General features: G+C 57.6%; 1 protein-coding gene across 1 annotated transcript; it reads right to left on the bottom strand.

Annotated features, from left to right (window-relative positions):
* Positions 1 to 6,739: 6,739 nt before the first annotated feature.
* ZDHHC19 (zDHHC palmitoyltransferase 19) lies at positions 6,740 to 15,779 on the bottom strand. Its single transcript, XM_017965990.5, is given in 8 exon segments — positions 6,740 to 6,813; positions 6,816 to 6,912; positions 7,252 to 7,337; positions 12,163 to 12,268; positions 13,198 to 13,370; positions 14,137 to 14,276; positions 15,099 to 15,220; positions 15,568 to 15,779. Coding segments are annotated over 8 exon segments (930 nt in total). The 5' UTR covers positions 15,714 to 15,779; the 3' UTR covers positions 6,740 to 6,753.
* Between the last annotated feature and the right edge of the window lie 1,015 nt (positions 15,780 to 16,794).

The following is a 16,794-nucleotide window of genomic DNA, read 5'->3' as shown; positions in this document are numbered from 1 at the left end:
TGATTCACTTGCCTCGGCCTCTCAAAGTGCTGGGATTGCAGGCATGAGCCACCACACCTGGTCCCCAAAGAATCTAAATTCAGAGCATACTAGAGTCAGGGCCCAAGGGGGAAAATGGGGACAGAGGAGACGGAATCGACCGGTAATCCCAGCACTTCCAAGGTGAGCGGATCACCTGAGGTCAGGGTTCCAGACCAGCCTGGCCAACATGAAACCCCACCTCTACTAAAAATACAAAAATTAGCCGGGTGTGGTGACACGCGCCAGTAATCCCAGCTACTTGGGGTGCTGAGGCGGGGGAATCGCTTGAACCCGGGAGGCAGAGGTTGCAGTGAGCTGAGATCACACCATTGCACTCCAGCCTGGGCAACAAGAGCGAAACTCCATCTCAAAAAAAAAGAGAGAGGGAATCACTTCCCTCCAGGTGCCCACACCTGAGTCAGACCCACTCGCTGTTCCCTTTACAACCACTGTGTACCCACCTGGTCCTGGCCTCAGAAAAGGAATACAAGTCCATGAAGGTTTCTCTTCTTCTTCCCCCTCCCCCTCCCCCTCCCCCTCCCCCTCCTCCACTTCTTCTTCTTCTTTCTTCCTCTTCCTCTCCTTCTCCTTCTCCTCCTTCTCCTTCTTCTTCCTCTTCCTCTTCCCACCCTGCCAGGAAAAGGCAGGCAGGAGGGGTCTTTCCAGTCCTGTCAGGGGCTGAAGAGCAGGCATCTAGGAACTCATGGTGGCAGGGGGGTCCCCAGCCCAGAGAGCCGGCGACCTGGCTCGGGGCCGGGCTTTCGCTTGCTGAGCTCACGCCTCCACTGCTACTAGGGGCGGATGAGGCCCGGCGTGACTCAGGCTCAGGCAAAGGTTCTAACGGGCCATAGAGCAGGCCCTCCCTGGAGCCCTGCTCACCTCAGGACCTGTCCCCAGAGCAGCACCCTCCTCCCTGGTCACTCAGTCAGGAGGTCCCCCACACACCTGGCCTCTGCAGGCCCACAAGAGTGACAGCGGCTCCTCATCAGGAGGCTGAGCAAGCGCAGGCCTGGGCCTTGATTAGCATGTAACTGCGTCATGACTGCTGCCATTGTTACCATTTCGCCCTCTGGAGCCTGATCACTAGGGCTTTAGGGACAGAAAGTGCCCTTCCTGTTGATGGGCCAGGCCTCTGACCCAGCTGCCTCCTCTCCGTGGGGTGGCCGGAAGGGCCCAGGACTGAGGCGGCAGACAAGGGACCCCACCGGCCTGGCCACTGCTCAGCTGTGTGATGGGGAAGCCTGCCTGTGTCCCCACCGCCCTGGCTTTCTTCTCCCCGAGAGGTGAGGGAGGTGACTGGCTGTTCAGCAGGATCCCTTCCACTTTGGGAATCCCCAATTTCAGCAGCAGAACTTCCTCAAGCAGAAAGCCACTGGGAAAGTGGGTGCCCGGGTGGGCGGCAGAAGCCCCGGGGGGGGGGGGGGCAGACAAAGGCTCCCTGTGCAGGCCCTGCCTCCAGCCTGGCGGGCGCCTCCCCGGTTCCATACCCAGACCAGGGCTTCCAAGAACCACAGTTAGTACTTGAAAACTGCCAGACAGTTGACCGTGTTCCTGGAAGCTGTGGTTCAGGAAAAGTGGGAGGGAGGGAGAGAGCAATCCAGGCAGAGCAGAAAACAGAGCCGAGAAAGACAGGAGGGAGGAGGAGCCAGGGAGGAGGACGCAGGAGAGGAAAGGTGGGAAGAGGCGAGGCAGAGACCCACGCAGACAGGAGAGGACGGGCAGGTCGGGGAGGGTGGAGCCGTGCTCAGCTGCCCTGGCACGGAGCTCGGGAGCCACCTTCGCTCTTGACAGCCTGAGGCACTGCCTGGACACAAAGCAGAAGCAACAATTGCTTTCTTTTTTTTTTTTTTTTTTGGTACAGTCTCACTCTGTCGCCAGGCTGGTGTGCAGTGGTATGATCTCGGCTCACTGCAACCTCCGCCTCCCAGGTTCAAGCGATCCTACAGCCCCAGCCTCCTAGTTGCTGGGATTACAGGCGCCCACCACGCCTAGCTAATTTTTGTATTTTTAGTAGAGATGGGGTTTGACCATGTTGGCCAGGATGGTCTCCATCTCCTGACCTTGCAATCCACCTGCCTCAGCCTCCCAAAGTGCTGGGATCACAGGTGTGAGCCCCGCGCCCGGCCCCAGTTGCTTTCGCGACAGGAGGCAGAGCCGCTGCGGGGTGGTCCTCATCCTCTCCCCAATCCCTCGAAGAATCCGAGCCCGTGCCCCCATCCCCTTTGGCCTGGAGACACTGGTGTTGGTGGATTTTCTGTAAAACAGTAACAAAGACCCCGCCTCCGGAGTGGCACCCTCCACCCCTGTTGTCCAGCCTCAGGGGAACCCACACCAGTGGCTGTCGTCATGGTGACTGGCATCCCAAGGCGGGGAGCAGATGTCAGAGGCCTGACTGCTGTGTCACCCTTTATTGCAGGGTGACGAGCATGGCTCCCTCGGGGAAGCACTCGCCACGTGTCAGGCTGTGCCAAGCTCCTTTCACGCAGTGTGGCATCCGCCTTATAGCTACACAATGGGGTATGACTGTGTGTGTGTGTGTGTGTGTGTGTGTGTGTGTGGACACACATGTGTTTTATTCTGGAGATACGATTATCCATCTTACTTTACAGAAGGAGAGACCAGGCAGCCCACCTTCAGAACCTCAGTTTAGTTGTTACCCTGCACTGAAATAAAACGTGGGAACGGCTCACAGACCGCGGTGGTGAAGGGTCATGGGAGCTGCACCTCTGCCTCTCGGATCCACCCTGGTTTCAGCACCTCGAGCACTAGAATGACAACTTCACAGAGCAATTGTCAGGGTGAAAGGAGACGGCCTGAGCCACCGTGCACAGGCCCTGGCCCAGCAGGGCCGGATCGAGGTTGTGTGAGCACAGGAGTCTGACAAGCCTTCAGCCCCGGGGCCTGCTTCCTCCAGCCATTCTTCTGCACACTGAGAACTAAAGAGAAGGGACTCAGGCCCAGATGGAGCATGGGCGCCAGGCACTGTGCCCACAAGGGTCAGCCAGCAAGGTGCCTGTGTCCTGTAAGGTACTAGGATTCTGCCCTGGATCCTGCAGCGCCATGACCTCCCTTTCCCCCTCTGTCCCTGCCCTGCCCCACCCTCAGCCACCTGCAGGGCCCCCACCCAAGGGTCAGGGCAGAGCAGGGCAGGGCCGGGAGGCAGTGGGGTGGGAGTCATTATCGCCGGCTGCACAGCACGGGAGACGGTGTTAAACCCAACCTTCTTATCAGTTCCCAGGCCTGTGCTGAGACACAGCCCAGCCCTGCTATGAGGCACCAGGGCTAGAAGGCAGAGCCCTGGGGTTGCCGGGGCTCTGGTTGCCCCTGTGCCTGGTCCTGGGCCATTCTGTCCCCTCTGGAATGGCCCAAGACCAGGCACAGGGGCAACGGCCTGGGAAGCAGAGAGTCACCAGACTGGCTGTACCCTGTGGTCTTAGGCAACCACGTCCCTCTCTGGGCCCCAGAGTGCCTGTTTGTGAATATGGGGTGGGGGAGCGGCTGGATGAGGCGGCCGAGCTCCTTCCTCCCCCAGAGAGTTAGGATCCTGTGACCCCGGGAGGTGGCTGTGACTGTCAGTGCTACAGATGAGGAAGCTGAGGCTGTGCACAGCCGCACAGGGCAGTGACCCCGTCAGCACAGCACGCTGAGCACCAAGAGGAATGACCGGCTGAGTCCCACCCCACAGGCCCATGAAGCCTGTGGCCTGTCCAGAAGGCCCGTGGAAGAAAGGCATGCAGATGGGGAGGCGCAGCTCTGGGCTCCCCATCCCAGGGACCAACCCCCTTCTTGAGGTGTTAGGCGCCGTCTGGGACCTCTCAGAGGGGCCCTAGACAGACAGGCCCTTGGCAGCCCTGCAGGCCTGGGGTCACCCCTTGGCTCCAGCACGGAGAAGGAAGGGTGGCTGGCTTCCTGGGCGTGTGGGCAGCAGGCCCCATAACTGTCTGATAACACCCCTCCCCTTATCAGGGGGCCAAGGACTGGGTGGGTGCATCTAAGAATCAAGGGCACATTCAGCAGAAACAAGGAAGGGGCAGAAAGGGACAGGGGGTGCAGTTCAACTGAGGCCCCCCCAGCCTGGCTGCAAAGATTCCCTGAGGGTCCCCTGCTTAGGGGAGAGTGTGGAGTGGTGGGGAGTCAAAGGGAGGGACAGTCTATGTCTCACTTAACCCTCCAGGAGCAGAGGGGCCTGATCCAAGCGGCTTTCCTAAGGAAACTGTAGAAATTCCAGGCTGGGGCCTCTGTGGTGGCTCACGCCTGTAATCCCAGCACTTGGGGAGGCCAAGGTGTGCCGATCACTTGAGCCCAGGAGTTTGAGACCAGCTTGGCCAACATAGTGAAACTCTGTCTCTACTAAAAATACAAAACTTAGCCAGGCATGGTGGTGCACACCTGTAATCCCAGCTACTCAGGAGGCTGAGGCACGAGAATCACTTGAATCCAGGAGGCGGAGGTTGTAGTGAGCCGAGATCGCACCACGGCACTATAGCCTGGGCGACAGAGCAAGACCTCGTCTCAAAAAAAAAAAAAGCAATCCCAGGCTGGGAGGGACAGGGAGGTCTAGAATCTACATCCCTCAGAGGGGTCATGGCCTCCTTTGACACTGAGGAAATTATGTCTCCCCAGTGGGGAGCCGAGCCCCAGGCAGTGAGAGGAGGTGACTCACAGCAACGGGGCCACAGAGCGAGGGCAGGGCCTCCCCCGACCCCGGGCCTGGCCTTCTCTGCCCTCTGCTGGGACTCCAGGCTGGCGTGACTTCCTCACCTGGCCAGTTCCATGATTCACATCCCGGCCAAGGCCCTTAGACCCTCCTCTGTGGCCCAGGCTAGGCTGGCCCTAGGCTCGCATTTGGAGAATATCATGACCACGCTGGGTGTACCCACTGTGTGCCTACTGTGTACCTGTGTACCTGGAGAAAATAATCATGACCACACTGGCTGCACTCATTGCGTGCCTACTGTGTACCTGTGTCCCTGGAGAAAATAATCATGACCACACTGGCTGCACTCATTGTGTGCCTACTGTGTACCTGTGTCCCTGGAGAAAATAATCATGACCACGCTGGCTGCACTCATGCGTGCCTACTGTGTACCTGTGTCCCTGGAGAAAATAATCATGACCACGCTGGCTGCGCTCATTGCGTGCCTACTGTGTACCTGTGTCCCTGGAGAAAATAATCATGACCACGCTGGCTGCACTCATTGCGTGCCTACTGTGTACCTGTGTTCTTGATGTTCTGCATGAAACACCGTTCCAGCCTCTGACAACCTACCAGAAAGGTGACATTATTCCCAGTCCCACGGTCATACTCTGGCTGCTAGCAGAGCCACAGTTTGATGTTTCCTCCCTGCTGACCCCTACCTGGAGGGGCCGGGAGACGACCCCATGGATGGGATCAGAACCAGCTCCTGACTTCCCACCAGGAAGGAGGGGCCAGGGTGAGACACAGCTGCAGGAAAGCTGTGGGGCTGCGCTGTGGTGGAGAATGCCCCCACCCCTCCACTTCCCAGGAGGGGCAGCGGGAGGGGGCCACTCCCAGCCTCAGGGTCAGCCCCAACCCACCCCAGGCTCCAGGGAGGCAGGGCGGGACCTGGCCAGGCCTGGTGAATTCCTGGGCAGCGGGCGCCCCCTGCAGCCAGACCAAGGTGCAGCCGGGCGGAGGCCAGGTCATCCCAACCTCAGACATCCAGCCCTAGCTGGGAGCTGGGCCAGGTCGGCCGCTGCAGTCATTATGCTGCCCAGTTTTAAGGATGAGAGAAATGTTAGGTGTCTTGCCCAAGGTCACAGAGGTGACCTTGGGCAGGTGGTGTTGGGTCCTGAACTCAGGTCTCCACAGATCCTGGCTCCTCCATCCCGGAAGGTCTTTGACCTCCAGGAGAGCCTCCCCAAAGCCCTCACCCAGGACAGACATGCAGAGCATGACAGTTGTAGGGGCAGGCAAGGGTATTTAATGGGCATTGAGGGCATTGGCACTCCCACCAGGGGAGGGCAAGAGCAGGGCACAGAAAGGCTTCCACTCAGGAGGTGCGATCAGTAGGTGGGTTCAGAAGAGGAGCTCAGGAGGTGGGCTCGGGCACTGGTGCTGTGGGCATCTCCGGGCGTGCAGGGGCGAGAGGAAGGCGGAGCCTCGCCTGGGGCCCTCCGGCAGCAGGGGCAGCACTGGGCCCGTGTGAAGCGAAACACAAAACAGGGGCGTGAGGGCTCTTGCCAAGACTGTGCCCCACAGCTCAGGCCAGGTCTCCTGCCCCCAGAGGCAGAGCAGAGAGAGCAGGCTGGCCCCAGAACATGCAGCGAAGGCCTCAGGGGCGCTGGGCTTACTCAGCCCCACTGAGGCACTCCTAATGCTCCCAACGTACCACCTCCAAGTTTCATGGGGCTTCATTTCCTTTAAATAAAAGAATCCCGCCACCCCCACCCCCTGGCCAAATTATAAACCACGGGCTCATCCCAGTCCTGACAGTCAGTGACTGACCAAGACCAATCCACGTTTAGAGGGGTAGTCATTTGTCTTGGTGACTCCAGGGACTCCTGGATATATTCTAGAGGCCTGGGGCCCTAATTTCAATGCCCCTCCAGTGTAGAACCCCCTCCCCCAAGCTCGGAGTGTTCCAGCCTCAGGGTGAGCCCAGCCTCAGGGGCCTCCCCTGACACCCTCACAACCTGCAGACCCCCTCTCCCGACAGGCACACACAGACACGCGCACACACGCTTCTTACCTCCTGGAGAGTCGCAGCCTCACCACTCCCTGGGGGACCCTTCCCTGGTTTGTAAGGACCCAGAGGTTGGGGCTGGAGGCAAGGGCAGGCTGCGGCGGACGTGGCGGGGTGCAGGTTCGTCATGGGTGTCCAGACAGGCCCCACCACTGTCTGCAGCTGGACAGCTTCAGCCATGTACCTGGGGAGGAACAGGTCACATGCAGGGCCATGGTCCTCCTGGCCTGGTCCCCTGCCCCCTCTCCCCGTGGGAAGCAGGCAGCCCAGGGCTTGGCTCTGCAGGAAGCTGAGGCCAGCCTTGTACACGATGCAGCGCCTGTCTACACCATAATGGGGCAAGAACCCATAGAGGCGAGGAAGTGGGGAGGCCCCAGAGCTCCCAGTGCCTTGGAGAAGACCCCCAAGGAGCAGGAACCATGAGTGTAAGGGCCTGGGGCTGTGGCGAAGAGCCGGGGGAGCCCACCTCCGCTCCACCCCAGCCCCAGGGTTCACCAGTTGGGCCTCTGCTTTGCCAACTCACTTGGGACCCAGTGGCGCACAGATGGTTAAATACCAGTTGCTGGCACAGCCCTGGTCGAAGGGGTTGTATCCCTGAAGGTGCCTGCACTGGAGGAGGGTGGAAACCAGAAGAGGAGCTCAGAACCGGCAGGAAAGGCTGGGCCAGGGCTCAGCCTAGCAGCAAGCTGAGAGAGGACCCGGCCACTGCACCGTCCTCCCCTCTGTCTCCACCGGCCACACACATCCTTCTCCTGCCTCCTTCCAGATACAAACTGCCTTCCCTGAATGCCACGGTCTGGAAGGTCAGCTGTGTGAGGCCCAATCACATGTCCCAACCGCCATCATGTGGCCTGGGAAAATCTGGGCTCAAGCCCTGAACACACATCAGGTTCTCTCCCTCCTTTCTCCTCTTTGCCCACTCCCTCTACCCATCCGTCTCACCCCTCCTGAATTCCCTCCTCCTCCCCAGGACAGGCTGGGCCTCACCTGACTTCAGGACCCTTCGCTGTCACGTCCTGTCACTGAACGTGGGCCAGCCACGTCTCTTCCCACCACTAACTCCTGCGTGTCCCATCCCCCGGGGCCCGCAAAGACTGAGCTTTTCAACACCATTCTCCACTGAAGGGATCCGGATGCCATGCAGGGCAGCTGGCACTCGAGGGAGGAAGTCAGGACGGCTCCAGCAGAGCTCAGCATCACCACAGGGCGACACGCTTCCTTGCACTATTTGAGGTTCTGCCTACTTTAGGGTGTTTAAAGCATGCAAAGGAAACTAGTATTGCTGGTATTGGCCCGGCAGGGTGGCTCACGCCTGTAATCCCTGCCCTTTGGGAGGCCGAGGTGGGTGGATCACTTGAGGTCAGGAGTTCGAGACCAGCCTGGCCAACAAGGCGAAACCCTGTCTACTAAAAATACAAAAATTAGTCTGGTGTGGTGGCGCATGCCTGTAATCCCAACTACAAGGGAGGCTGAGGCAGGAGAATCACTCGAACCTTGGAGGTGGAGGCCACAGTGAGCTGAGATCGCACCACTGCACTCCAGCCAGGATGACAGAGTGAGACTCCATCTCTCTCTCTCTCTCTCTCTCTCTCTCTCTCTCTCTCTCTATATATATATATATATATATATATATATATATATATATATATATACACACACACACACACACACACACACGCCGCCAGGGGCTGGTCTGAAAGCTGTGGGCGTCTCGCTTGTGCGGTAAGTTACAGATCCAGCTCCTCGTTCTACTCTTCCCTTGCTTCACTCTAACAAGCACTGTGTTGGGGACTGAGACACACGCACACGACACCCAGGGTGGTGAGGGCAGCACCTACAGAGGGAGCAGGAACCCAGGCCGAGACGCCCAGGCACAGGCAGAGGACCTGGCCTGGAAGCCAGAGGCTGAGCCCTGAGGGGCGGGGACAAGGCCACGCAGCCACGTTCAGTTTCAGAAGCTGCTGTGTGTGGTCCAGGAAGAGTAGGTGAGGACTGGCCACTGGCCTTGGCCACCTGGTGGGAGTGGCAGCAGTGTGATGGTGAGGCCTGTGGCCGGCTGAGGCCAGGGGAGGGGGTGGAGCAAGTGGGCACTGCCAGCTCTGTCGGGAGATCCAGCTGCAGGAGAGCAGAGAACAACAGGGAGCAGAGGCTGGCGATGGGAAGGGAGGGTTTTGCTTTGCTTTTAAGATGAGACAGACAGAAGCATGTGTAAATGATGACAAAAATGAATGGTGTTAATAGTAGCAATGCAGGTTGGGTGTGGTGGCTCACGCCTGTAATCCCAGCACTTTGGGAGGCCGAGGTAGGCGGATCACCTGAGGTCAGGAGTTCGAGACCAGCCTGCCCAACATGGAGAAACCGCATCTCTACTAAAAATACAAAATTAGCTGGGCGTGGTGGTGGGTGTCTGTAATCCCAGCTACTCATGAGGCTGAGGCAGGAGAATCACTTGAACCCAGGAGGCGGAGGTTGCGGTGAGCCGAGATCGCGCCATTGCACTCCAGCCTGGGTAATGAGCAAAACTCCGCCTCAAAAGAGTAAAAAACAAACAATAGTATCGACATCTAGAGCACTCACTTTTGCCAGCTGCTATTCTATGTCTTTTTTTTTTTTTTTTTTTTTGAGACCGAGTTCTGCTCTGTTGCCCAGGCAGGAGTGCAGTGGCACAATCTCAGCTCACCGAAACCTCTGCCTCCCACGTTCAAGTGATTCTCCTGCCTCTGCCTCCCGTGTAGCTGGGATTACAGGCACTCACCACCACACCCGGCTAATTTTTTGTATTTTTAGTAGAGACGGAATTTCTCCATATTGGTCAGGCTGGTCTCGAGCTCCCGACCTCAGGTGATCCGCCCACCTCAGCCTCCCAAACTGCTGGGATTACAGGCGTGAGCCACCACGCCCAGCCAGCGTTATTTATTATAATCCTCCAAAACTAGAATATCACAAACATCTTCAATGGTAAATGGATAATCTATTGAACATCCATACAGTGCAATACTGAACAGCAATAAAAAGGAATAAATGACTGATACGAACAACAACATGAATGAATCTCAAATGTTCTGTGCTATGTGAAAGAAGCCAGACTCACAAGCCAACAGTTCCATGTATTCTGGAAAAGGAAACATGATAAGGACAGAAGACAGATCAGTGGTTGCCAAGAGCTGCAGCTGGGGGGAGAAATCGGCTACAAAAGACCACGATCTCTGATGTTCTGGGGCAATGGAACTGTTCTAAATATTCATTTTGGTGGTGGCTGCAGGACTGTATCCATTTGTCAGAACTCACAGCCGTACACTGGAAAAGGGGGAGCATTATGTAGGTAGATTATTGCCCAATAAATGACTTTTTGAGGGGGAGACAGAATCTTGCTCTGTCTCCCAGGCTGGAGTGCAGTGGCACAATCTTAGCTCACTGCAACCTCTACCTCCCGGGTTCAAGAGATTCTCTGCCTCAGCCTCCAAGTAGCTGGGACTACAGGCACATGCCACCACGCCCGGCTAATTTTTGTATTTTTTTGTAGACAGGGTTTTGCCATGTTAGCCAGACAGGTCTAAAACTCCTGGCCTGGCCTCAAATGATCCTCTCACCTTGGCCTCCCAAAGTGCTGAGATTATAGGCTTCAGCCCTGCACGTGTCTAATAAACGTGACTTTTAAATAATCCTACCCTGGCTCCCTGCATCAAGCCTAAATTCTCCACCTGACTTTCTGGGCCATGGTGCCCAGCCTGGGCTTTTTAAAAAAAAATAATAATAAGGTCTAGCTCTATTTCCCAGGCTGGAGTGCAGTGGTGCAATCACAGCTCACTGACTGCAGTCTTTATCTTCCGGGCTCAAGCGATCCTCCCACCTCAGCCTCTGGAGTAGCTGGGACTATAGGCACATGCCACCACACCTGGCTAATTTTTTAACTTTTTGTAGAGATGAAGTCTCATTCTGTTGCCCAGGCTGGTCTCAAACTCCTGGGTTCAAGTGATCCTCCCACCTCGGCTTCCCAAACTGCTGAGCTTACAGACGTGAGCCCCAGTGCCTGGCCTGCACCTCTTTAATGTGACCAGCTGGGAGCAGTCAGCGTGGTTGCCCACACCACCTTCTCCCCAGTTAGAATTGCTTCCTCTCCAACCTATCAATTCCACAGATTTTCAGGCTTCCCTGAGTGACTGCAAAGGTGCGCCCATCACCTGCAGTGCCTTCCCCCTGTCCTGTCTCTCCCAGACCACTAAGCTGCACGTCCTCCTCTACTGCGAGGCCCTGCCTCAACTCTCAATGCCTGAGTCTGCCAGGCCCATGACCGCTCTCTCTGAGCCCTCGTGGGTATCTGGTGTCCATGGGTATCTGGTGGGTGTCATGCTGATTTCAGGTTCCTCATCAACACATGTGTGGAATGCAGCCTGACTCACCTCTATTCCCACGCTCACAGTAACACCAACAGCCTCGCACACAGTAGGCTCCCACGCTCACAGTAATATCACCTAGCACACAGTAGGCTCCCACACTCAGAGTAATACCAACAGCCTATCACACAGTAGGCTCCCATCTCACAGTAATACCAACAGCCTAGCACACAGTAGGCTCCCGCACTTACAGTAACACAAACCACCCAGCACAGAGTAGGCTCCCACACAGTAATACCGACAGCCTCTCACACAGTAGGCTCCCATGCTCACAGTAATATCGCCTAGCACACAGTAGGCTCCCACACTCAGAGTAATACTAACAGCCTATCACACAGTAGGCTCCCATCTCACAGTAATACCGACAGCCTAGCACACAGTAGGCTCCCACGCTCACAGTAACACAAACCGCCCAGCACACAGTAGGCTCCCGCACTTACAGTAACACAAACCGCCCAGCACAGAGTAGGCTCCCACACAGTAATACCGACAGCCTAGCACACAGTAGGCTCCCACGCTCACAGTAACACAAACCGCCTAGCACACAGTAAGCTCCCACACTCACAGTAATACCAACAGCCTAGCACACAGTAGGCTCCCACACTTAGAGTAACACAAACCGCCCAGCACACAGTAGGCTCCCACGCAGTAATACTGACAGCCTAGCACACAGTAGGCTCCCACGCTCACAGTAACACAAACCACCTAGCACACAGTAGGCTCCCACACTCACAGTAATACCAACCGCCTAGCACACAGTAGGCTCCCACACTCACAGTAATACCAACCGCCTAGCACACAGTAGGCTCCCACACTCACAGTAATACCAACCGCCTAGCACACAGTAGGCTCCCAGGAGGCAGAGTGACCACCGAGCTCCCGGAGGAGGCGAGATTCCAGCCTCTGAAGAGCTGCGTCTGGAGGGACCTAAGGAGGCGCCATCGAGGGTGGGGGTCAGGCGATCAGGGCCCAGGGCAGTGGAGAGAGCGCGGAGCGCGGAGGTCCGGAGGCGAGAGCTGACCACCCACGGCCCCGCGTACCTTGCCCTCGTAGGTGCGCTTGGCCGAGCTCACGGACACGGCCTGGATCATCAGCAGCAGGGACAGCGGCACCAGGAAGCCCGCGGCGGGCACCGCCACCACGATGCTGCGCGAGTTAAGGAACGGACAGAGCTGTGGGACACCCCCCCCACGCCTGGCCCCGCCCCCAGGCCCCCCGACTCCGCCCCGATCCACCGACCTCAGGTCGGGCTCCGTCCTGAGCTCCGCCCCCATACCAGACTCCACCCAGATCCCCGCCCCAAATCCCGCCCCTCAGGCCCGACTCGTCCTGAGCCACCCGCCCCCAGCCCCGACCAGACTCCGCCCAGATCCTCTACCTTCACACCCGACTCCGCCTCTAGCCCCGCCCCTCAAACCCGACTCCTCCTTTATCCCCGCCCCTCAGACTCGACTCTGCCCCGAGCCCCGCCCCCACACCCGACTCCGCCCATATCCCCGCCCACGGGAGCCCACCCACCACTCCTGGCCCCGCCCTCACCTAGCCCAGGCGAAAGCCTGACGACCCCTCAGTCCCGGCCCGTCCAGATCTGCGTTACACTTTTAGCACCTGCTCCATGACATCGCTCGATTCTTTTTTCTTTTTTAGAGGCACAATCACAACTCACTGCAGCCTCGACCTCCCCGGTTCAAGTGACCCTCCAGCCTCAGCCTCCCGAGTAGCTGGGACACAGGCGCGCGCCACCACGCTCGGCTAATTTTTCTATTTTTTCGTAGAGACGGGGTCTCACTATGTTGCCCAGGCTGGTCTGAAACGCCAGGGCTGAAGCGATGCTCCAGCCTCGGCCGCCCAAAGTGCTGGGATTACAGGCGGGAGCCGCCGCGCTGGGCCCGCGGGACTCTCCAGGCGCCACAGCTTCTCCTAACCCCTCCCACCCCCCACCCCACCCACCCACTCGTCCCAGACTGGCCCTCCCCGGAGGCTTCTCCCTCTAGCCCCGCCCTGATAGCCCCCCCGCATCGCTGCACGCCCCCAGTCCCCGCCTCCTCCCTCTACTTCCCCACGTGGGCGGATACGCTACGGCCTTGTCTGTGGAGAAGGGCAGGTGGGTCGTGCGCACGAGGAAGATGAGACAGGTGACCAGCAGGGCGCCCGAGTAGAGGCACAGGGACAGGACGAGCAGCATGAAGAAGCGAAAGTTGCGGTGACCTATGCAGTTATTGACCCACTTGCAGTGGTGGTCAAAATCCTGGCCGACAGGGAGAGGGAGCAGGCTCGAGGGCTTCTCCTCCGGCCCGACTTCGATCTTTCCCCCGGCCCTCTAGCCACCTGCCCTTGGCCCAAGCACCGGCTTCCACCCCCAGGGAGAAACAGCCAAAGTCCCTAACACTGGCATTTCCCTTGTTAGAGCACACCTAGGTCTCTGTGGTATATCAGGTCACCTGTCAGGAGACATTAGAGACAAGGCTTGCCAGACCTTCTGGGAGACACATCCCACTGTAACTTTGGGCAGAACATAAACGGTCTCTGGGCCTCCAGTTTCTCACCCATTAGATGAAGTTATAGCAGCACCCTTGCCCAGCCAGCACTGGTAAACCTATGCAGGCTGTGACGAGAGATGGCCAGGAGACCCTCCAACTTGGACACCCAGACAAGGACAGGCAAGGCCTCCCAGACCAGGCGGGCAGCCAGCCTGAGGGGCTTGGGTATCTCATGTTAGTGAACTCAGGGGTAGGACAGGGAGCTGCCTCTCCTCCCCCGGCCTGACCCAGCCCAGGACAGATGTAGGTGCCTGTGCACATCTGCACCTGTGCAGATAAGGGCCAGCCTCCTGGGACAGGTGCAGGCAGACAGCACAGGAGTGACCAAGAGCAGCTGGAGTTACTGGCACCCGTGGCCTTTAGCAGTCCTGAGAGACAGCTTCTCACCCAGCCCCGGCCCCTGTATGAGGGGCTCCTGGTCCCAGGCAGATGTGGGGTGATGGCTGGTTGGTGGGCATGCAGAGGGGCCCTCACCTCCACACAGACGTTGCACCGGCGGCAGTGGTGGGTCCGGGGCGGGCGGTGGAAGCAGCACTTTGGACACCACTGCAGGCGGAAGGCCCCGTGGTTCACCCACACCACGTGCACGGTCAAGGGCCCCTGCTCGGCGGAGCCTGGCATGGGAAGAGGGTTGGGCGCAGCAGAAGGCCCTGCAGTCACGCTGCGGCTGGGGCAGCTCCATGGCTTCACAGCGCATGAGGAAGGGTGGGGACAAGGTGGGCAGGGGAACCTGGTCCCCACTGAGCAAGCTATCCAAGCTCAGAGAGGATGGCAGTCAAAGGGAAGATGGGTTTTCAGCCAGGAGAGTTTTGTATAAAACTCAGGCCTGGTATGGCGAGGTGGCTCATGCCGGTAATCCCGGCACTTTGGGATCACCTGTGGTTGGGAGTTCGAGACCAGCCTGACCAACATGGAGAAACCCCGTCTCTACTTAAAATACAAAAAATTAGCCAGGCTTGGTGATGCATGCCTATAATCCCAGCTACTCGAGAGGCTGAGGTAGGAGAATTGCTCGAACCCGGGAGGCGGAGGCTGCTGTGAGCCGAGATGGCACCATTGCACTCCAGCCTGGGCAACAAGAGCAAGACTGTCTCAAAACAAAACAAAACAAAACGTCAGGCCTTTGGAGCAGGGCGTGCTGCTCTCAGTTGCATTGTGCAGTGAAGGACGTGCAAACGGCGGTCTGGAAGAGCCCACTGGCTTCTGACCCTGGCCCACCCAGTCTTCCCATGTAGGCCCCTGGGAAACCTCAACGATTCTGTTTTTCCACATTTTGATGGCTTAAGAAATGGGGTGCCAGGGCCAGAGCAATGAAGATGTGGGGTGAAGGGGTCCAGAGGCTGGAGGAGGGCGGCAGGAAGGGCACTTTAGGAACCATCCCTGCAGGTACAGTCCTTGCCGTGCTGCCTCCTCCTCCCGGGGGGCTGATGCCTCACCTTGATGTAAGATGCCAGGGTCTGAGAAGTTGAGTGAAACAAGACTGAAGAAGGTGAGGACAAAGAGGGGGCCTGTGACCATAGGAAAGGCCCACTCCCCATTCTGAGCCAGCCACCTGCAACTGAGACGAGACCCAGGCTCAGACCTGAGCAGGGGCAGCCTGGCTTACCTGGGTCAGGACCCACAGACCTTAAAGTCAGCTCTAAAAATCCAGACTCCACATACCCAGGCAGACTCATAATGGCTCCACCAAATGTCACCAGCATGACCAGCTGCCCACAGCTCCCCAGCTGTACAGGCACCTTTGACCTCTGTGCCTTTGCACATTCGGTTCCCTAGACCTAGAATATCCCTCCTTCCCTGACCTCCGCCCCCGTCTTCTGCACCCCTGCCTGCACCCTATCATCACCTTCTGTTTCCCTTGCTGTCTCTTTGTAGGAAACCTAATAGCTTGCCTGGGAGACTCACGGGAATGCAAAGAAGAGGCCACTGAAAAAGACCAGCAGCACCACATTGCAGGCAGCAAACAGGCTGGGAAGGACCCAGGGAAGTGGGACCAGAGGCAGAGGACGGGGCTCCTTCCTAAGGGTCATGGCATCCGGTAAGGGTATCATGGCTGGGCCTCCTACGCCTCCAGGGCAGGTCACAGCCAGCAGGCTTCCTCCCCCTGCCCTGCTTCCAGAGCTCCATGGCCACAGCCCAGGATGAAAGGAAAGAAGCCCAGTGTGACATCACAGAGGCTGGGGTCCTCAGTAGAACTGTCTGCAGCCTGCTCTGGCTGCCTCCGGTGTCAGGCACTTCCAACAGCAAACCCCACCCCCACCCCATGTGCTGGGGAACCGGGGTCCTGCCCCTGAGAGGTTGACATTGTTGGAGGATATGACTTTGGAGAAATGCATGGTAAGAAAGCTGGTCATTTTCAGTCGAGCGCTGTAATCCCTGAAATCCCAGCACTTTGGGAGGCTGAGGCAGGCGGATCACTTGATCGGGAATTCGAGACCAGCCTGACCAACATGGCGAAACCCCGTCTCTACTAAAACTACAAAACTAGCCAGGAGTGGTGGAGAATCACTTGAATCTGGAAGATGAAGGTTGCAGTGAGTTGAGATCGCACCGCTGAGCTCCAGCCTCCTGGGTGACAGAGGGAACTCCATCTCAAAAAAAAAAAAGAAAAGAAAAAGCAAGTTGCTGGGTGTTACCACCCCTTCGAGCCCAGTGCTGATGGGAGCAAACAGTGCGAACTGCCCATCCTAGCTCCATTTTTTATTTGTTGTGACCAAATTCCAGTGTGAGGGAGGGGGCAGCAATCTGCTCTGTTAAATAATTTCCCAGCTTTGGCTTCACGGCCCAGTTCTGGTCAACAAGACATAAGTGGATGCCTTTTGAGAGCATCTACAAAACCTTTTTCCTGCCAGATAAAACGGAAGAAGACCGCTGGAGAGCTCTGTCCCCTTCTTTCTGTCTTGAACGGAGGCGTGGTGGCTAGAGTGCCGCCCTCGGGGCCTTAGGCCACACACCAGCATACCGCCCAGCAGAGCCGAACCACATTGCTGAGCCCAGGCCCAGCCCTGAACCACCTCCCCCTGAGCTGCCTATTTTCTTTCTTTCTTTCTTTCTTTCTTTCTTTCTTTCTTTCTTTCTTTCTTTCTTTCTTTCTTTCTTTCTTTCTTTCTTTTTCTTTCTTTCCTTCTTTCT

The sequence above is a fragment of the Callithrix jacchus genome, chromosome 17, assembly GCF_049354715.1.
Source record: "Callithrix jacchus isolate 240 chromosome 17, calJac240_pri, whole genome shotgun sequence".
In the NCBI taxonomy this organism is placed as follows: domain Eukaryota; kingdom Metazoa; phylum Chordata; class Mammalia; order Primates; family Cebidae; genus Callithrix; species Callithrix jacchus.
The sequence above is the reverse complement of the archived record's forward strand: the minus strand, read 5'-3'. Positions and strand labels throughout refer to the sequence as shown.